General features: G+C 43.2%; 2 protein-coding genes across 2 annotated transcripts; one reads left to right on the forward strand and one right to left on the reverse strand.

Annotated features, from left to right (window-relative positions):
* Nucleotides 1-322: 322 nt before the first annotated feature.
* On the reverse strand, nt 323-6,740 carry LOC117465569 (glycine--tRNA ligase-like). The gene is made up of 17 exons (XM_071206966.1): nt 6,471-6,740; nt 5,603-5,704; nt 5,332-5,434; nt 5,097-5,238; nt 4,927-5,015; nt 4,355-4,431; nt 3,326-3,471; nt 3,096-3,245; nt 2,861-3,023; nt 2,615-2,779; nt 2,419-2,527; nt 2,146-2,290; nt 1,675-1,760; nt 1,488-1,597; nt 1,300-1,393; nt 760-950; nt 323-675 (listed from the first exon to the last, which is right to left on the reverse strand). The coding sequence occupies exons 1-17, from the start codon at nt 6,513-6,515 to the stop codon at nt 559-561; spliced, it is 2,034 nt and encodes a 677-aa protein (XP_071063067.1). The 5' UTR covers nt 6,516-6,740; the 3' UTR covers nt 323-558.
* A 1,530-nt stretch (nt 6,741-8,270) lies between these two features.
* On the forward strand, nt 8,271-20,965 carry LOC117465568 (glycine--tRNA ligase-like). The gene is made up of 17 exons (XM_071206965.1): nt 8,271-8,559; nt 9,006-9,107; nt 9,638-9,740; nt 10,766-10,907; nt 11,950-12,038; nt 14,013-14,089; nt 14,181-14,326; nt 14,487-14,636; nt 15,747-15,909; nt 18,167-18,331; nt 18,410-18,516; nt 18,661-18,807; nt 18,894-18,979; nt 19,377-19,486; nt 19,581-19,674; nt 19,777-19,967; nt 20,506-20,965. Exons 1-17 carry the CDS (start codon nt 8,335-8,337, stop codon nt 20,629-20,631), a joined length of 2,223 nt encoding a protein of 740 aa, XP_071063066.1. The 5' UTR covers nt 8,271-8,334; the 3' UTR covers nt 20,632-20,965.
* The last annotated feature ends 736 nt before the right edge of the window (nt 20,966-21,701 follow it).

Consider the following 21,701-nt stretch of genomic DNA (forward strand, 5'->3'; position numbering starts at 1 on the left):
AAAAGAGCATCAATTAGCATGAACGTGTTGTCGTAGCAATGAGGAAGTGTGCATCCTTTGACAATTTCAAGCTAAAAGTCCCCTTGTCTCTTTTCTCTCGCCGCTATTTTCCACCTCCTGGGTTCCAGGTCTGTTTTGGGAGGTCTAAGCCTGCTGCCATTTTGAGCCGAAGCCAAACGTCCATCCATGCCTCTCTCGTGTTCGACAAAGGACTGTAACACAACTCTCAGTGGCGTCTAGTGACAGCAACACAACATGCAAAGCAACACAACATGCAATGCAGTGAGAAGCAACTCAAAAAAAAAAGAAAAGAGACATGAAGTACAGTATATAGTTTATTAAATGTATAAAAATGCGGCATACAGTAAGCTTTTAAAGAAACTTAACTCCACCTGGCTGCTTCTTACTTTCAAGGCATCAGTGCTGCTCGTCATGTGGGACGTGTGTACTGTATGTCTGAGCAGAGCTATGACGGAGAAAACACATCGTTCCTACAGGTATAAAATATATGTATAAGCTTTGGTAATATGTGAAATCTTCTGTTGAGTCCCAGTCTGGCTACTCCTTCTTGCTGCTGGTCTCTTGTCCTTCAAAGATGGGGAACTTTTTCTCCACCTCGACCCACGTCAAGGTGCCGTTAGACAGGTCTCGAACCATCGCTGGCAACTCGGCGACCTGCAATAGGGTTGTGTGTGTATTAGAAACAAAAACAACAGCTGGATGTGATGCTACACACAGCTGTGGTGATTGGTGCGGTACCTCGGCCCTGATCTGCCTCATGGAGTCTCGGTCTCTCAGCGTGGCGGTGTGAGGCGTCTTGTTCACCGTGTCGAAGTCGATGGTGATGCCGAACGCCACCCCGATCTCGTCCGAGCGGGCGTAGCGTCTCCCGATGGATCCTGAAGAGTCGTCCACTTTGTAGGACACGTTGTTTTTAGTCATCGCGTCGGCTTAAAGGACGGAGAAGAAGCAGACATTTTGAGTTTCAGTTTGAGGGGATGATCGAGCCGAAAATATTGAAACTGTTGGATGAGAAAAACCAAACAATTGTTAAATACTAAGCTATAGCCTGCTAGTTAGGTTAGCTTAGGATTTGATACAAAGTTACTGTCTGAAAAATGATCCCACCTCGACATAACATTGTAATAAGTGAGCTTTAAAGTTGATGGTGGGTAGGCTAGCCGTTCCCCTACTTCCCGTCTTTATGGAAAGATACGCTAACCATACCATTCAGCTCCAGCACACAAACAAGTTACACTTCATAATGCTGTATGTTAACCTGAGAGTTAGCACACTCACATAGCTGCTGGACAAATGGCGTGAACTCCTGATTTTGGCTCAGAGGAAGGATGGAGCATTTGTACGGCGCCACAGGGGCAGGGAAGCTGAAATACTGGAGAACAATCATTCCTTTTCAGTTCAAGGTTCACGGTAAAAACATTAAAACGAGCACCAAGACGTCCTTTCTGGTTTTACAGCGCTCTTACCGTCCTCTGTTCGTCGCCCTCCCTCTTGCGGAACGAGTGCTCGAAGATGGAGTGCATGATCCTGCCGATGCCAAAGGACGGCTCGATTACATTGGGGACAATCTCCTCCACTGTGGGAAAACACAGACGGTTGATTTCCCACAAGCATCATTATCCTGCTCTTCAGCTCCGAAGGCGGGTCTCTTACCGTGCAGAGTCTTCTGGAACCGCTTCACACTGACCATGTCTTTGGTCACTTTGAATGTCCGTCCCTGTGTCTCGATGCTGAAGTCTCTACGGACATAAAACACCACCGATTTAACAATATAGAAGACACAAAAGGACATTAATATTAGGGATGCCAGTGATTATTCGATTATTCGAATATTCGCTACAGTCTCCATGATCGAATATTATTTTGAAAAATCGATTATATTTATATATATTTTTTTTTTTTTATGTATTATTGGTTTTTTTTCTGGCTTAGTTTCAACCAAAATATATATAAATATATATATGCTAATAATAGTAATAGTATTAATAATTGTAAATGGTCATTGGTCACATTGGGGTCGAATAATCAATTATTATTCGCCAGGGCTGCCGAATAATCGATTTTGATCATGGTCAGTTTCTGGCAACCCTAATTAACATATAGGTTCTTAAAGGCGGAACTTACCCTTTTCCCGTGAGGAGCTTCTCCTGGTCGGCGATGTAACATTCGTCACACCCGGCCAGGAACTCCAGAACCAGTTTAGCATCTTTCTTGTAGGAAGTTCCTATGGCTCCCTTATTGGGCTCAAACTGGACAACGTTTACCACTTTGTGCGACGAAGTTAAGGCGTTTAACTGAGGAATCCAGCGTACAAGCGATCGAGCAAAGCAAGAGTACGTAACTGAGGATATCAGTCATTCAAAGTTTAAAAAAACGATATTATGGAAGGAAAGGATATGGGTTCTTTCAGGGGCTTCTCGGCCACTAGAGGGACCTTCGTGGCTTTGGAGTGGCACGACAGATCGTAGCAGGCGCGATCAGCACATCCAACGATCTCAATCCAGCCCTGAGAGACGCAGACAGACTCGATTTAACTTGTGCCCACTCGTTTTTTAACTCCATGCATGTAAACACCCAAGAAAATATTATTTACGTAGGACGTTTTGGACTCGGCGTCCCAGCAGTCGCAGGCGTAGTGAGCCATCTCGTTCTCCATGTGCTGTCGGAAGCGCACTTTGTCTTTGGACAGCCCGACTTTGATGAGATAGAGGTAGATCCTTCCAATGAAGTAACCCAGCACTGAGTTGTTGATCACCCCCTGCAGCAGACACAGAGGTATGGATACATCAGTAACTATATCCACAATATCTAACACGTCAATTATGTGTGTCCCACCCACCTGCTCCACAGCGTCCCCCAGCCTCACGACCTGTGCAGACTGACCGCTGGTCTGAGCCTTGGAAGAAAACAGCAGAATATCCAGGTCGGCAACGTTGGAGAATTTAGGGTGGTTCTTCTCGCTTGGATCCACAAAGTGCTCGATCTCAGCCATGGTGAACTCTCTGTGAGGAAGATTTAACGTCACTATATTGTCGTTATATCTGCAGGTGAGTAATGAGGAAGCTTCTAGCTACCTGACGCGGATGAGTCCAGAGCGAGGAGAGATCTCGTTCCTGAAGGAGTTTCCGATCTGAGCGGCACCGAAGGGAAGTTTTCCCTGGTTGAACTCCAGCAGACGCTTGAAGTTGAGGAACATTCCCTGAGCGGTTTCAGGCCTCAGATAGCTGCGGAGTCACGGCAAATCAGTCACTCAACAATGACACGAATGCTACCCAAACTAAATGATCCGCCGTATTATTTTTACCCCGTCATGTTCCCTCCTGGTCCGATGGACGTCTGGAACATCAGGTTGAAGGAGGTCGGAGGTGTGAGGTCATTTCCTGTGGACGGAGACTTCACGTTGTATTTCACAAAGAGGTCGGCCAGCTCCTGCTGAGTGTAGTTATCCATCTGGAACAGAAAGCAAAACCTCAGAGGGATATCTTCCCCAGCCAGCAGGTGGCAGTATAGAGACGTGTGTGTGTGTGTGTGTGTGTGTGTGTGTGTGTGTGTGTGTGTGTGTGTGTGTGTGTGTGTGTGTGTGTGTGTGTGTGGTGTGTGTGTGTGTGTGTGTGTGTGTGTGTGTGTGTGTGTGTGTGTGTGTGTGTGTGTGTGTGTGTGTGTGTGTGTGTGTGTGTGTGTGTGTGTGTGTGTGTGTGTGTGTGTGTGTGTGTGTGTGTGTGTGTGTGTGTGTGTGTGTGTGTGTGTGTGTGTGTGTGTGTGTGTGTGTGTGTGTGTGTGTGTGTGTGTGTGTGTGTGTGTGTGTGTGTGTGTGTGTGTGTGTGTGTGTGTGTGTGTGTGTGTGTGTGTGTGTGTGTGTGTGTGTGTGTGTGTGTGTGTGTGTGTGTGTGTGTGTGTGTGGCATTACTATACTTGTGGGGACCTAAATCTGTCTACACAGTCACGTGTGGGGACTCACCTCCCTTATGGGGACAAATTGGAGGTCCCCATGAGGGGGATCATTAATTTTAGGGTGAAGACTTGGTTAGGTTTAGGATTAGGGTAAGGTCTATGTCACCGAGGAAAAATAAGACTAGCCCTGGACACACGAAAAAACATTAGGACCATTCAATTAATTATAAACGTTGAATATAACCTGAATGTTTCTTAAGTTTAAGTAGTTTTCTTTTATGTCGAGCAGTGTCAGAGTTGTGTGTGTGTGTGTGTGTGTTGTGTGTGTGTGTGTGTGTGTGTGTGTGTGTGTGTGTGTGTGTGTGTGTGTGTGTGTGTGTGTGTGTGTGTGTGTGTGTGTGTGGTGTGTGTGTGTGTGTGTGTGTGTGTGTGTGTCACCCACCTGAGTGATGACGTCCTCCAACTCGGCGGCTTTCTCTGCAGAGCATTTCTCGTCAGACATCAGTTGTTTTAAGTGAGCTGCGGGGAAACACATATCCTCATTTAGCAGCTGTCAGGGATTCAACTCAATGTTCTCACTAGTAAAAGTAAATATGCATTTTTTTTGTCAAACAAGCCTTAAGTAATATTCTTTTTGTGACAAAAGGCCTGCTTTTCATACAAACACTTACAGCCAAACTATGTAGGAAATACATCTCAAAGTTACTGAAATGTTTTTTGATCCGGACTGACATATATTAGACTCTAAAGCCGCACATTGTCGTCTACTTGGTTTGCAGACATGAGAAACCAGTCGATCGGACACTTTCCCTCGTGCTTTCCTCTACATACCATGGCCCTGGGATATACAGGACAACCAAGTCAGACGAGTACAAACATGTCCTTATGTTGAACGTTCAGAAAAGCGAAGTCATTGTGCTTTCTATGGATTAAACCCGACACCTTGTCCTTAATGCATGCACACAACGGAAAGCTTTATGGAGGACTCGGTGGAGCTCCTTCAAATCCGGTCACCTTTGAGCAGGTGATCGGCGCGGTAGCACTCTCCAGTCTTGGCGTCCTTCACCATGTAGTCTGCAAACTTATCCACGTGCCCCGACGTCCTTCAGGAGAACATAACGCACATTTCTCAGTCAATTCGAAAAGAAGATGCAGTTTATGTTCTGGGGTTTGTCGTCACCTACTTGAGGACGGCCTCGGGGGTGAGCATGGTGCAGTCGATCTCCAGGATCTGCTCCTCCTGGATGAAGTGCTGCCTCCACACCTGCAGGATGTTGTTCTTCAGGGCGCAGCCAACAGGGCCGAAGTCATACAGGCCGCTCACACCTGAGGACGATGTGTAGAATGTGTCGAATGCAATATTTGAGCTGATAACTTCCTGAAATGCGATGACGTAGTTTCAGTTTCCTTTAGTTTTACCTCCATATATGGCAAAAGCCTGGTCGTAGAAGAATCTCCTCTTTAAGGTGTCCTCCATCTTCACTCTGTCCACCGTGTCATCTTTAGGCTGCAAAGCTAGCTCCTGCAGGAGATGATGAAACAACAACAACAATCAGATCCCAGGAAGTAAACATTCTTTGACTCAAACTGAAAGTGGAACCAAAAGGTGTCCGAGTACGCAGAAGCTGTGAGACTGCTGCGATATCCTCTGAAGGATGTGACTGATGATTTGAAGGTGTGGACTTCTCACTTTTGCTTCCAGAATCTTCTTCCGGGCTTTCAGTTCTGCAACAGCTTTGTTCAGCTCCTGCTCGTTGGCGCCTTTCGCCTTTAGCTCGTGCACCAAGTCCCCCTGCAGGAATAAAAAGCACTTACACAAAACCTCCTAGAAAAACATACACATGTACCTTATCTGTCATTTTTCTTTCGGTTATTATATCTTAGGAATACTATATATAGATTTATATATTAAAAATGCATATATGTAAAAAGAAAAATGGTAAAAAAGAGAGCTGTAGTTGTTTGTTTATTAAAATCTGTTTATGATCTTTGATAAATCCGCTTTAAACAGCCATCATCCCCAAATGGCCCTTTTGACCACAGCAGCCACGCCTTCACTTCTAGTTCCACTTTGTCTTCATGCCACGAGGCTCTGTATAAACTATGGACCCTGAAGAACATTCAATAATTGATTGTACTCAAACTGTATTTGTGTTATATTACTTTTTAAATTGGTATTTTCACATTGATACGTTTTCTGTTATCGCATTGTTTTACATTGTTTTACTTGTGAAGCCCCCTGAGACAAATAGGATTTTGGGCTATATAAATAAACTTGAATTTAATTGAATAATGTGTAACCTGTTGCAATAACCAAACATAATATAAAGTGCATATTATTTAATACACATTATTGTATTATCTGTTTCACTCTGATAGACATTGCATCTGTTTCTGTTACTGCTGTAAATGTTCCATTGAAGTGATTTTTCATGTAAACTTATCATTTCATATTCAAAACTAGTTTTTAAGCACATGCAAAACCTCTCCAATAGCTGTCCAAGCACAAGTCGCTGCATGCCAGTGTGTTGTCGTGCAGGTGTGGCAGCTGCTCTCACCTGTTGCTTCACAGACTCCCTCAAAGGCGCCAGCACTTGCTCCATGTTCTCACTTTTATATATTCTATGGTTGACTCGTTTGTAAGAAGCTCTCGTCCTGCAGCCAGCTGTGGATCTGCGCTGAACTCAAATCCTTTCACGTTGGTCTCCTTAAAGCTAGGGGGAAGCAGGGGAGGCGCCTGTTTCTGTTCAGATGAGAGTGGAAACAAGGGCTTTGTGTTGCATCATCCAGGAGGAAACTTAACATTCTGCCGTGAAGAATAAGCAAGTTGCAAATTGGAGACATGTCCAACCTTTTAATGGAGGAAGAACCTTTATTTATATCTTTGCGCATCTGGGATCAGCCGAAATAACACGATGGTGACACAGTCAGAATGCAGGTGGGTTGTTTATGGGTTGTGCGTAAAGACTGCATTGTGACGGCAACCTCTGGAAAACAGCATTCAATAAGGAAGTGCCAAACACTGCATTACTTATAACAACCAGCAGAGGGCGCTGTTTGTGTAGAAGTCTATTACAATAAATGACCCATTTCGTAGAAGTACTCAGATCTTTTACTTAAAGGGCCATGTCATGCTTTTCCGGTTATTACCGTGATTACCCGTCCCCTGTCAACGGTCTGCAGAGTCACAGGAGCTCCAACAAGCCGTTATACAGAGATCCTATTGCACAATATAAATCTATTTTAGTAGACTTCAACAATGGAATTATGATCAGTAGAAATGGCCATGACATGGGACCTTTAAGTAAAAGTCCTGTATTAAAAATGTTACTCAATTAAAAGTACAAAAGTATGGGCATGCAAATATAGTTAAAGAACCAAAAGTAAAAGTATTCATTGTGCAGATTGGTCATTTAAGGAGGCTGATGTTAAATTACAGGCTGTTTTTTTTTAACATTATTCAGACTCGGCTCTCTGAGCTAAAGCTTCTTTTAAATGTTGATAAAACCAAACTAATGCTCTTTTCTAAAGCTAAAAAGACTACAGACACGGCTTTGGATATTGTTACTATGCAAGGACAAGTACTCAAAGTGGGTACCTGTTATAAATACCTTGGTATCTGGCTTGATGATTGTCTTACTTTTAAACTTCAGGTCAATAATCTGCTTAAAAAGCTGAGGGTTAGGCTAGGGTTCTTTTTCAGAAACAAGTCCTGTTTCTCGCTTGAGGCCAGGAAAAGGCTCTGTGACCTTTTGACCTGTGCTGGACTATGGTGATTTGATATATGAATGCACCTGCCCATCTGATTTAAGTGTTATAAATAGTGTTTATCATTAATCTAGTCACTTGTGGAGTAAAGTACACCATTTACCTTTGGTGTGGAGTAGAAATACAACATAACATGGAAATACTCAAGTACAGTAAATGTGTTTACATCATGAGGGGTTTCAGTCTGGCTATAAGTATGGTTTTATTGACTCGTGCTTTTACATTAGTTTATTTTTGTCCTATCGGTTTTGTCTACATGTATTTATGCTGCTTTTTTTTTACATATGTATTGATGTACAGCACTTTGGTCAACTCTGTTGTTTTTAAATGTGCTATAAATAAAGTTGGATTGGAAGTAAAGTACCTCAACATTGTAAGTACAATAATTGAGTTAATGTATATAGTTACTTAACACCACTGTCAACAGCATTTAATTATTTTCATAGTAAGAAATAGACCAATTAACTAAAAATATGTGATAGAAAATGCAACATCAACAATTTTATATATCTATATTTTTTTCTTCTGTGCGTCGAATCTGCCGATACGTTTTAAAACCCTGCACCAATAGTAGCGAAAGTGCTGCACTGACGCCGTTTCTGCGTTTACATATCCCCACAGATTTCATCATCTCCTCTCTTGTTACTGAGGTCCATGCTTCGTAGAACATCAGAACTGCTGAGGACCAGCACCGAGATATCCTCCTTCTCCTCCCTGTGGTCAAAGACCCGGTCCGGAAACAACAACAGACCGTTTTCCGTGTCTCTGTGCCTGTTTAAGAGGAACAAGAAGAGAAGTCTTTGGCTGCAGGAAGGACGAACCATGGACGGAAACATGGAGGAGATTCTGGCCCCTTTGAGGCTGGCAGTCAAAGAACAGGTAACAAAGACATCCATAATGACTTAAAACTGATGTGGTATGGGTTTCTTTAGGGTTCGATAGCTTTGTATTACCTCTGCAAGGTGACAGCTAGGTTGTTAGCATGCAAGCTAACCGGCTAACCGGTTCCTTTTTTTAAATTTAAATGTTTGTATTTAATTTTTCTTTCTTTCTTTAATTCAAACGATTTATTGATTTGATTTTTTGATTTTATTAGATAATTGTTTACGTCACCGGTTCCTCGTGAAGCTGTCAATGAAAGAGCCATTAGCTAAATGCTAACACTAGTCGGCAGTAATGTCTGCACCCTTTGCCACGTTTCAATGAGCTGCTGCAGATATCTGTGAGCAGGGTGGGGTTTAAAGAAGAAATTCATGCTGCTACAAAAAAAAAGATGTTATTAAACCAGAGGTAAAAAGCAGTCTAAAGCCCCTCTCTGTTTTTAGGGGGAACGGGTGCGTCAAATGAAACAGGATGGAGCTCCTGATGTGGATGTTACTAAAGCTGTGGCTGAACTGAAGGCGAGGAAGAGGGCTTTTGAAACCAAGGTGAGTCTCGTTCAACTGTATATGATGCAATATATTTAGTATCAATTCAAGCATCTGTTCTGAGGAATAGGACTGTAAAACACTTGCCAGCTCTCCACTTAATGACCAGGCTGTGCCGCATATATGATGCACTTTAATTAAAATATTGGCAGCGTGTGCCAACTTGTTTTGTTCATTTTTAAACTGCTATTGTGACAAGCAGACTGGGAATTGGGCGCTTGCTGGAGATGCAGGTGTTTGACACATCATGGTAGATATTATAATCAGATGCATTCAACCTGGTTATAACACATCTGGTGTCAAACCTATTCAAAATATGCAATATTCCTAGAGTCAGCTGTCAGTGCTGAACTGTGGGTTTTTAAAACGGGCGCATTGATGCTCCTCAAGCAGCCTTCCATAGCCCGGTTGCGGATACAATGTTTTGGACAAGCAACTTATTTGATCATGTCTTGATGCGTTTCTTTCCTGGGACCGAATTGGCTGACTATGAGGTGTCAAGAATGGAGTAAATATCCTTCTCATTGCAGGAACTGTCATTACAACCCAAAGATGACATCGTTGACAGAACCAAGATGGAGGACACCCTCAAGAGGAGATTCTTCTACGACCAGGCCTTTGCCATCTATGGAGGTAAGACTGAGAGCTAGTGTTAAAGGTCCCTATCATACTGCTTCTCATCACTATATCACAGGTCTCAGATATATCCAGAGCCTGTCTCTGATTGGCTGAAACACCAAACAGATCATTGCAGCTTTACCCATAATCCCCTCTGTTTCAGCCCTGCTTCCAAAGTGCTGATTCTCAGTCTGTTATTTTAGATGAAAATAAGGAGCCCCTCCCCACGCCCCTCTGAGAGAGGTTTGGTTACAAAGAACTCAATGGTGCTCTAGGAGGAGATTCAGGTGATAAGGGGGGGTTACCCTGGTTGCTGATTGGCTAATGGTTACACAAGACAACACATCGTTATGACATCATAAAGTGGCCAAAATCTGATCAGCTCGTTTTCAGACAGGTTTTTATAGAAATGGATCAAAAAGAGAGAGAATCTTTGTTCCTGAAACTTTCAGAGTCTCTTTCCACAGAGGGGACACATGTTGATGTAGAAGAGACATGAAGAAGAGGGGACACATGTTGATGTAGAAGAGACATGAAGAAGAGGGGACACATGTTGATGTAGAAGAGACATGAAGAAGAGGGGACACATGTTGATGTAGAAGAGACATGAAGAAGAGGGGACACATGTTGATGTAGAAGAGACATGAAGAAGAGGGGACACATGTTGATGTAGAAGAGACATGGAGAAGAGGGGACACATGTTGATGTAGAAGAGACATGAAGAAGAGGGGACACATGTTGATGTAGAAGAGACATGAAGAAGAGGGGACACATGTTGATGTAGAAGAGACATGGAGAAGAGGGGACACATGTTGATGTAGAAGAGACATGAAGAAGAGGGGACACATGTTGATGTAGAAGAGACATGGAGAAGAGGGGACACATGTTGATGTAGAAGAGACATGAAGAAGAGGGGACACATGTTGATGTAGAAGAGACATGAAGAAGAGGGGACACATGTTGATGTAGAAGAGACATGAGGAAGTGGATGGGCAGGTTCGTCTTTCAGCCCTCTGTTACCATGCAGTCTTGCCCCTCAGGTGTGAGCGGCCTGTATGACTTCGGCCCTGTCGGCTGCGCCCTGAAGAACAACATCCTGCAGGTGTGGAGGCAGCACTTCATCCAGGAGGAGCAGATCCTGGAGATCGACTGCACCATGCTCACCCCCGAGGCCGTCCTCAAGTAGGTGTTTCGCCCATCATATCATGGCTTAGACATGACAGATAGAGACACTACAAACTGATATACACCTGAACATCAGCAGGAGAGGACTCTTTAAAGTAGAGACACTACATACTGATATACACCTGAACATCAGCAGGAGGACTCTTTAAAGTAGAGACACTACATACTGATATACACCTGAACATCAGCAGGAGAGGACTCTTTAAAGTAGAGACACTACATACTGATATACACCTGAACATCAGCAGGAGAGGACTCTTTAAAGTAGAGACACTACATACTGATATACACCTGAACATCAGCAGGAGAGGACTCTTTAAAGTAGAGACACTACATACTGATATACACCTGAACATCAGCAGGAGAGGACTCTTTAAAGTAGAGACACTACATACTGATATACACCTGAACATCAGCAGGAGAGGACTCTTTAAAGTAGAGACACTACATACTGATATACACCTGAACATCAGCAGGAGAGGACTCTTTAAAGTAGAGACACTACATACTGATATACACCTGAACATCAGCAGGAGAGAACTCTTTAAAGTAGAGACACTACATACGGATATACACCTGAACATCAGCAGGAGAGGACTCTTTAAAGTAGAGACACTACATACTGATATACACCTGAACATCAGCAGGAGAGGACTCTTTAAAGTAGAGACACTACATACTGATATACACCTGAACATCAGCAGGAGAGGACTCTTTAAAGTAGAGACACTACATACTGATATACACCTGAACATCAGCAGGAGAGGACTCTTTAAAGTAGAGACACTACATACTGATATACACCTGAACATCAGCAGGAGAGGACTCTTTAAAGTAGAGACACTACATACTGATATACACCTGAACATCAGCAGGAGAGGACTCTTTAAAGTAGAGACACTACATACTGATATACACCTGAACATCAGCAGGAGAGGACTCTTTAAAGTAGAGACACTACAAACTGATATACACCTGAACATCAGCAGAATATGTCCTTATAAACACTATAATGTAATATTTCTTCTCATAATTCTAGGACATCAGGACATGTGGACAAATTTGCTGACTACATGGTGAAAGACGTGAAAAATGGCGAGTGCTTCAGGGCTGACCACCTCCTCAAAGGTAAGCCTTTTGTACATCCTGTGTGTATTTAGCAGAGGTGGGAGTAAGTCCCACATGAGCAAGTCTCAAGTCTTGACCTACAAGTATCAAGCAAGTCCCAAGTCACTGTGGTGAGTCAAGTCATTGCTCAGGTCAAGCAAGTCAAGTCTGACGAATAAGCCCAGTTTCCGCATTTAAATCAGTTAAAAGACCGTGGTTATGAAAATGGATTCAACCCACACTATGATCTTCATTACATACACAGTTAATCATTTGAAATCTAATTTAGACCGATGACAATCATATTGGATTCATATTAACCCCAGAACTGCAGACAATAAGCTAGGACTCAAGAAGTCTATTCAAAAAGGCAGAATTCCAGGTAAGAAAATCGTATATGGCATTTTCCATTACACATATTTAATTTAAACGTGTTAACACTAGAACCGCCAACAGCGTCAGCACCTACATAGATATCATTTTCAAATCATTTAATTTGTTCCTCTTCATAATTTCCTTATAAACTAATGTCCTGCAGGTCACCCTTGACCCCGTCACCTGGTTAAATAAAGGCTACAAACAAACAGGACGATTTAAAACTCACTTAATTTGGTTAATTTAGAAATTGCTTCAGCTTATCATCATAACAGATAAAAAAGTTCAGATTCATTTTACAATAAATCAAGGAATGATGCTCTTCTACAAACAAAAACAACATAATTAAAACATTTAAACAAACTACTAAATGTCAATGAACTACATTATTCAGTATCAGGGTTAGTCAAAATGAATCCCTTGGCGGTTCTAGTGTTCATTTACCGTTTTGTCTTCTCTTTGCTTAATCGATTTGAAACCAAGTCTAACGTAGCTTAAACTTAGCGTTAGCTTTCTAGCTAACACAACACATGCACGCACCTTTCTCTGTGGTTTTTTTTTGTAGTAACGAATGAAGTTGGATGCTGTGGTGGTCGTGTCACTGATCTTTATGCTGCAGACCCTGCATACCGCTGTTCTCTTCTTATTACTGGCATCGACAACATAATCCTTGAATCCAAACTTCACTATTTGTGGAGCGCTAGCCGCTGCCATGTTAACTGACACTCCTGCCGGCGTCTAGTGGGTTGCCAGGTTTGCGCGCATGGCGCTATAATCACGTTTTTCGAAAAAACTAAATGTAATATCTCACTACAGAAACAGACGCAAATATTTAATTTTAAACACTCAAGTCCTTTCAAGTCATCTATCTCAAGCTTAAGTCAAGTCTCAAGTCATGAATACCAAGTCAAAGTGAAGTCTTTTATCAATGTTAGTCAAGCAAGTCTCAAGTCAAAAAATATGCGACTGGAGTCCCCACCTCTGGTATTTAGTGATTTACACTAAACTAAAGATTAGTCATCCTAACACAGCAGGGTCTTTGTAGGTTTTTCATGTGGATTATTCATGGGTGTGCCGAGTGAGGGGGGATGGAGGCGATCAAGCTTGTGTTGTCAGTGGCTGCTGCTGGTTGGGATGCTCTGAGTATCACTGTGGTGCCTGAGGGAGAATGGAAGTTGCTGGAACAGCAGAAATCACACGGCTTTCATAGCCGTGTGAGCTGGGACCACAGAGACTGGAGCTGTGCCAACGAGCCGGCAGACATAATGTGAGATACAGGAAGAACGTGTCATTTCCTTGAAGGCTAATTGGCTCCGATGACAAAAAAGGAATGACGTAATTCATGAAAATGTTATTTAATGAAAGTATGTTATTTATTATCTGAGATATGGAACGTGTGCTTATTTATTATGTTGTAACACCTTGTACAACATGCTTTGGCAATACTATGTTTGGATATTGTCATGTCAATGAAAGCGATATCTTTTCACGATGCAGATTAGTTTCGAGACCATTCTCACACTTCTCAAGATGAATTTCTTCCATTTGATTTGTATAGTCTGTTTAGCATTGTCCCACGTTTGTAAGAGTATTGATTTGATGTCTCTGTGTGTCCGACAGCCCACCTCCAGAAGCTGATGTCCGATAAGAAGTGCTCAGCGGATAAGAAGGCTGAGATGGAGGAAGTCACCACTCAGGTCCGTTGTAACCGAGACAAAATGCTCTCTAGTGGAAAAGCTGGTTCTGACAGTTTTTAATAATTCCCTGTTTCGCCTATTTCTGTTCCAGATGGACAACTACACCCAGCAGGAGCTCACCGACTTCTTTGTGAAATACAACGTGAAGTCTCCCATCACAGGAAATGACCTCACCGCTCCTACCCTTTTCAACCTGATGTTCCAGACGTCCATCGGACCAGGAGGGAACATGACGGGGTAAAAATAAAACGCAATACAGCGGAGGATGCAGTCTTACAGATGCTATGTTTTGGAAACGCACCGTATTTGTCTTGATGAGCATCTTTCCTAAGACATGTGGACCACTTTGCTGACTATGTGCTGACTATGTGCTGACTGATTTGCCGTGACTCCGCAGCTATCTGAGGCCTGAAACCGCTCAGGGAATCTTCCTCAACTTCAAGCGACTGCTGGAGTTCAACCAGGGAAAACTTCCCTTCGCTGCTGCTCAAATAGGAAACTCCTTCAGGAACGAGATCTCTCCTCGCTCTGGACTCATCCGCGTCAGGTGAGAGATCCACCAACACCTTTTGATTTGATCCGTATTCAGAATGACTCATGATGTTAAACAGGAATATTACATGGTTTAGTTGAATACTCGATTCTGATTGGTCAATTCAGAACACGTGACACCTTGTTAATCCAGTAGTACAGACCGCTGTCAAGGACTCATTGCCCGTTGTTGAGGACGCTCACATCTGCAGAAAGAAGTCCGGTCGATTTAACTGCGTGCCGTTTGCTTTTCAAACTGGGACAAGAAAACAGCGGAGAAGTAACGGGGCAGAAACCCTCCTTTTTACGCAGCGGTCCAGACATAGACATCAAACGGCGACACATATTCAGTGTGCAGTTCCTTTGGCATTAGGGCAGGGATATCTAGATACTTCCCAAGGTTTGACATACTGAGTCGTGCTACTTTTAAAGCAAGCAACGATGTTTTCAAACCTGTAATCAAAAAGCTCCTCAAAACGCTATCGAAGCAGTTCCTGCCGTTGCTACGGAGGATCAAGAAAGAGAAAGGAAAAGACGGAGCGCTGGACGTCAGATAAATCCCCAGAAGGAGGCAGAGGGCAAGTGCACACTAACAGGGACACGGTGTGGGCGCTGCAGAGTTTAAGGACTTGTTAGTGGATCAGAAACCGTGGACAGTGTCGCCGTAAAGTTGTTGTTGTCGCAGTTCCAGCCGTTGGTGCGCCGGAACGGAGTTTTCTTTTTCTTAGCGGAAGAAATACGATCATTTTTAAGTCAATGAAATCATTTCAATTAATATTGGGAGTCGAGTCGTTAGTTTGTTTAGTATCTGGCCGTGAGATAAGCGTAATGACCAAGTCGCTGCACATTATCCCTTACAGATAATCACTCCTCAGGCCAGAGGATGGTTAAACACCTGCACTTTTGAAAGAACATCCATCTGTTTGCAACTTATATATATCAATATTCCAATTACTTGTATATAGACTGTTCTGCACTGTTTCTATTATATTCAATTTCATTTACTTGCACTATTATCTGTTTTATTGTGTTGGAGGAGCCTAAGATTGTCGTTGTCGTAACTACACTGTAGCTATGCACACATGACCATAAAAGCCTTGAATCTTGAATCCACGTTTCCCCACAGAGAGTTCACCATGGCTGAGATCGAGCACTTTGTGGATCCAAGTGAGAAAATCCACCCCAAATTCTCCAATGTAGCCGACCTGGACCTCACGCTCTACTCCTCCAAGGCTCAGACCAGCGGACAGTCTGCAAAGATCATGAGGCTGGGGGACGCCGTGGAGCAGGTGGGAGTCACTAGATAAGCCTTTTAGGTCACTCGGCAACACATCACCTGATTTGATTGGATATTAATGTATGTATTGTTAATAATACTGTGTTCCATGCTCAATATTATCTCGTCTAATGTGGCTTTATAACCAAGCTTGAATCGGTATTAGGCAGCTTCAGTGACAAAAGCTCAGACACTTTGAAGTTATTCTTCTTTTGTGACAAGAACATTTCAATTTGCACCATGGTGAAGATTTTGGCCACTTTGTGATGTCATAACAATGTGTTGTCTTGTGTAACCATTAGCCAATCAGCATCCAAGGTAACCCCCCCCCCTTATCACCTGAGTCTCCTCTAGAGCACCATTTAGTTCTTTGTAACCAAATGTCTCTCAGAGGGGCGTGGGGAGGGGCTCCTTATTTTCATCTGAAGTAACAGACAGAGAATCAGCACTTTGGAAACAGGGCTGAAACGGAGGGGATTATGGGTAATGCTGCAATGATCTGTTTGGTGTTTCAGCCAATCAGAGACAGGTTCTGTATATATCTGAGACCTGTAATATATTGATGAAACACAGTATAATAAGGGACCTTTAAATAATAATAATAATATACACTTTATTTGTATAGCCCCTTTCATGCACAAAGCAGCCCAAAGTGCGTTACAGAACAAGATAAAACATCAAAAGTGATCCTAATGAAATTCCCTTGAATTAAAGCTGGCAATACATTTAAATAGGTTCAAATAAAACAATTAAAAAAAAATGTAAAATAAAAGCAAAATAGTAAAAATACAGTAAAACATGGACAATGATACCGGTGAGAATTCAAAGTTGACCCAAATTTAAAAGCGATATTAAAAATATGTTTTGGACTACACACCTCTGGAATAACAAAGCACTTTAATTACGACTGCTAATTAGTCCCTTTTTAGACTGTGCTGTTTAAGGCGAGTGAACTTGCCGGTGCCAAAGACACATTTCCATTTGATCTGAATCTGAAAAAAAGATATACTCGGTTCAATAGAGAACCGCAGTGACGCGTCCTAAAACCCGGAAGTAAGTTAGCATTTTTACCACGTCCGGTTCCTTCGATAAAAAGCAACAGGATTTCTCCAGAGGGTTTGGGAAAAGAGCTGGAAATAAGGTCTGAGGTTGAGACAAATTGAAGAGACGGATCACGTTTTGTTCTACGACATTAAATCCATCAGCAGTCACTCCACTGGTGATTTCTGAAGAGTTGACGTGTCTGAAAAACGATGGTTGTTACCAAGTGGCTGAATAGGACTACAGAAGTTGTCCAGGCCGTTTTACGTCATTACACCGAACACGTAAACACTCCTCTAAGTTAGTTTCTGTTCTGCTTGAAAGCAAGTCCCTGCCTCCTGCAAAGTGTTCAAACAAACGCTTCAACTCGTACCATTTACAATCTGTACGTTTGAATATCGATCTTTCAGTTGGCGTGACGTTGAAGCAGCGACCCTGCTGGAGTTCCTTTATAGCATAACGTTAGCATTTTGCTTCTGGCGACTAGATTTATGCTTTGAAAATGATAAAAGTAGGATAGACATTTGGATATTATCCGGCTGAACAAAACGTGACCCGTCTCTTAAATGCGTCTCAACCACAGACCTGATTTCCAGCTATTTTCCTAAATCCTATGGAGAGATTACATTGCGTTTTGACGAAAGAACCGGAAGGAGTTTACATCCGGGTTTAGGACGCGTCACTGCGGTTCTCAATGAGCACATGAAACCTGTGGTCAATATTATCTCGTGTAATATGGCTTTATAACCAAGCTTGTATCGGTATTGGGCAGCTTCAGTGACAAAAGCTCAGACACTTTAAGAAGAAAATTGCAATTTGCACCATGTTGAACCACGACTTTTTACAAATAAATTCTAGTAGAAATGGCATCTTGTATCACCAAGCAAAACATTTTACCAACAGTAATTCCAAGTCCACCTTGAGTTAGGTTAGTTTCAATTGAGAATAATCTCCTTTCACACTAATCCATCCTTCTGTTATTTTGTATATATTCATGGTTGTGTTTTTATTTAGTTAAAAATGTATATATTTTTTTTAACTAAATAAAAACACAATTAAAAAAAAAAATATATATATATTGTTGTGTTTTTATTTAGTTAAAAATAGGTATATACATTTTTGCACACATATTTTTATACATATATTTGTATATTCGGGATTGTGGGAAACGGTATTTCGATCTCTCTGTACACACAAACTGGAAGATTGACAATGAAGTGTTCTTTCAGGGAGTGATCAACAACACCGTCCTGGGATACTTCATCGGGAGGATCTACCTCTACCTCACTAAAGTGGGTATCTCCAAAGACAAGCTGCGCTTCCGTCAGCACATGGACAACGAGATGGCTCACTACGCCTGCGACTGCTGGGACGCTGAAACCAAAACCTCCTATGTACGTACTGTCGCGCTTACGTCCTCGTAGCTCGGCAGGGAGTCCGTGTGCTTTTAAGTGAATATCTTTTCGTTGCAGGGCTGGATCGAGATCGTGGGATGTGCCGACCGCTCCTGCTTCGATCTGCAATGCCATGCGAAAGCTACAAAGGTCCCGTTGGTCGCTGAGAAGCCTCTCAAAGAACCCATATCCTTTTTCATTAAACTCGCTGTTCCATCAAGTCTCAAAAGAAACAGCTTGTATGCTTTTCCCGTTATCAACGATATCAACCTGAAAACGAGCATGATAGGGCCCCTTTAAGGCATTTTATTGCTCTTAACTCCTCCACACAAAATCGTAAACGTGGTCCAGTTCGAGGCCAACAAAGGAGCCATCGGGAAGGCGTACAAGAAGGACGCTAAGATCGCCATGGAGTATCTGTCCGGGTGTGACGAGAGCTTCATCGCCGAGCAGGAGCAGCTGCTCACTGACGCTGGGTGAGGCCCGTTAGCCGCAGACACACGAGGTTGTTGATTGGTTTGATATTCGCAGCACACTCAAGGCTGTTCCTCTTATTGTGCAGAGAGTTCACCATCGAGTCAGAAGGCAAGTCCTTCAAACTCACGAAGGACATGGTCAGCGTGAAGCGGTTCCAGAAGACTCTGCACGGTGAGGATTTCATGTAGAGCTGCTACTAATGGATCATTTAGTTACAATTCATCTGCTGATCATTGTTCTTGATATATTATTCGGTCTTTGAAATCCATCCCAAGTCTTTTTGTTTGTCAAAAAGCCAAAGATATTCCCTTTTTGATAAGACAAATAGAACCCAAGAAACCTCCATATTCGAGTGTCTAAAAATAGAAATAACAACTTTTTATTATCATCGACTTATCCCTGAAGCGATAGTTTAAGTTTAGATATATTTTATTGATCCATATGTGGAGATATCCTGCTCGGTGCGACGATTGTGTGAGGTCGTCTTTGAATTGGAAAGTTGTGGTTTGAGGTGTGGATATTTGGAGCGACTGCTTTAACGTCGTCTGCGTGTCTTGGTCGTCCACAGTGGAGGAAATAGTTCCCAATGTAATCGAGCCCTCCTTCGGTATCGGCAGGGTCATGTACTCCATCTTTGAGCACACGTTCCAGGTCAGAGAAGGTGATGACCAAAGAACGGTAAGTTCATGAACTGGATCTGAAATATTACAGGATATTCACTTAAGAGCGTGTTTCCGCCATTAATGCAATTCCCGTTTTCTTCTCCCTGCAGTACTTCAGCTTCCCTGCCACGGTCGCTCCTTACAAATGCTCCGTCCTGCCTCTGAGTCAAAACCAGGATTTCGTGCCCTTCGTGAAGCAGTTATGTAAGCGCCCACATAATGATAACCTCCAGTATCCGATCTATTCCCGTCACGGAGGAGGGAGAACATGCTGCCGTTTTGTTAACTCGCCTTCTCCTCTTTCAGCCGAGGCGATGACGAAGAACAACGTGTCCTACAAGGTGGACGACTCGGCGGGATCCATCGGGAGACGCTACGCCCGGACGGATGAGATCGGCGTGGCGTTCGGCATCACCATCGACTTCGACACGGTGAACAAGACGCCTCACACCGCCACGCTGAGAGACCGGGACTCCATGAGGCAGATCAGGGCCGAGGTACTGCACTAAATCACTACTTTACGTCCTGCGCCTCACTGAAATAGATCCTTAGTCGCACTTCTCCACGGTTTGTCACTCTGAATGAAGACCATTTGCATATGTAGAGGGCGCTCTGCATTCAGGGGGAGGACAGGATTAAACGGGTGGATGCTTTGACACAAATCCATCGCTTTGGACATCACTTCCTGTCAGCTGAGGGGCTGTTTCTTCTTTTAAATGTACACAAGCCACAACAATGCTCATGTTGGCTTTGTGCACGAAACCAAAGCCTGAAGCATCTTATTTGGGTTTTACGTTTCTTCCAGTTGTATGCATGTGACTTCAGTTTGTAGATTGAGGACCAGAGAGTGTTGTGTCTAACGTCTGCTACATATCATGTGTAGATGAGCTGTTCTGCGCCTCTAGCTCGGAGTCAAATGAAGGTCGTTCGTTGCCCAAAGTGTCGACCTTTTTCATCTATTTATTGCTCGACATCCCTTCAAATAGTTTCCTAAACGCTGCCGCCTTTCACCTCACCGTGTTTTCCTCTCCTCAGGTCAGCGAGTTGCCTGACATCGTTCGAGACTTGGCCAACGGATCACTGACCTGGGCCGAGGTGGAGAGCAAGTTCCCCCTCTTCGAAGGCCAGGAGACCGGCAAGAAGGACACGGTCGAAGAGTAACGCCCCCCCCCCAATGAAAACCCCACGGACTTGCATCACCAGGAAGAATATTGCAGCTGTATTTTGTACAGAGGTGCACTCCACTGCAATCACTAAATTGTCATGTATTCATCATATCTAGCGGTTGTGGAAGGCTTGCACAGGACTGATTTCTCCGACTAGCGACACTTCATCCATGTACGGCACGTCGATGTGTTTTTAAAGAAGGAAATGTAATCAGGTTGTTGTCGTCAGTGAAGGAAGCTTCTGCCGCTCCAGGTTCCAGGCAGACTGGATTGAAATATTAAAACATTTCAATAAAAACAACCAGCACTTACTGGACAGGGGCACAACAGCTGTCATGTTTGTATCGAGTTTCTAAAGCTGATCCCGAGCACACTGTATTTAAGATGGGACTGAAAGGAGGGTCATTGTTGGTCGTCATGGGGACAGTAGGCATTAATGCTACACTTAATGCCTACTTTACTTCTTAAATGCTTGCATGCTATCTAATACCGCACACTGGGACACTTTGAGCTGCTATTTCTTGGTTCTGTGTAAAATATCGAAGCCTTCCGGTTCTTAGCGTGTTTTTATGGCTCTGTTGGAGAAACAATGGCTGCTTGTGTTTTCAATCTGCTGGAGTTATGACTTGCTTGCCCTTTTCCGTGAACTTCGCATGCCCCCTCTCTACTTCTGCTCTTCAGTTATTCCCATTACACATCCGTGGTATTATTTCAAAGTCATTTCCAAAGTGGCACATAAGAAGCATGCAGCAGCTGTTCTGTTTTCAACTTCTTACAAACATTCCTCTTGCGTATCTTCTCCAACACTGGGGTATAACAGATAAGCAGCTTTCTGTGCAGATCCTCCTCCGTCCTCCAGAGTCTTGTAAAGATTTAACAGAAACCTCGAGTAAACCCTCTGGTATCGTTGAATCCTCACTAATTATCCATCCTGTGAGATCTGCTCTTTTCACCAGGATGGTCTCTTTGTAAAGACAGTCGTTGATTCCATCCCCAGGGATAAATCCCAGACGCTCCACCACGTACCCCCCGGGGCTCAAATCTCATCCCAGACTTTTATTAAAA

Source organism: Pseudochaenichthys georgianus, chromosome 20 (assembly GCF_902827115.2).
Source record: "Pseudochaenichthys georgianus chromosome 20, fPseGeo1.2, whole genome shotgun sequence".
Classification (NCBI taxonomy): domain Eukaryota; kingdom Metazoa; phylum Chordata; class Actinopteri; order Perciformes; family Channichthyidae; genus Pseudochaenichthys; species Pseudochaenichthys georgianus.

Coding starts and splice junctions, on each gene's coding strand:
- LOC117465569 (XM_071206966.1), bottom strand. CDS start 6,515: ATGGAGCAAGTGCTGGCGCCTTTGAGGGAGTCTGTGAAGCAACAG. Junction 3,472..4,354: donor TGGAGGACGTCATCACTCAG/GTGGGTGACACA, acceptor TTTCTGTTCCAG/ATGGATAACTACACTCAGCA. Junction 951..1,299: donor GCCATTTGTCCAGCAGCTAT/GTGAGTGTGCTA, acceptor CCGTCCTTTAAG/CCGACGCGATGACTAAAAAC.
- LOC117465568 (XM_071206965.1), top strand. CDS start 8,335: ATGCTTCGTAGAACATCAGAACTGCTGAGGACCAGCACCGAGATATCC. Junction 8,560..9,005: donor GGCTGGCAGTCAAAGAACAG/GTAACAAAGACA, acceptor CTCTGTTTTTAG/GGGGAACGGGTGCGTCAAAT. Junction 9,741..10,765: donor GGCCTTTGCCATCTATGGAG/GTAAGACTGAGA, acceptor CTTGCCCCTCAG/GTGTGAGCGGCCTGTATGAC.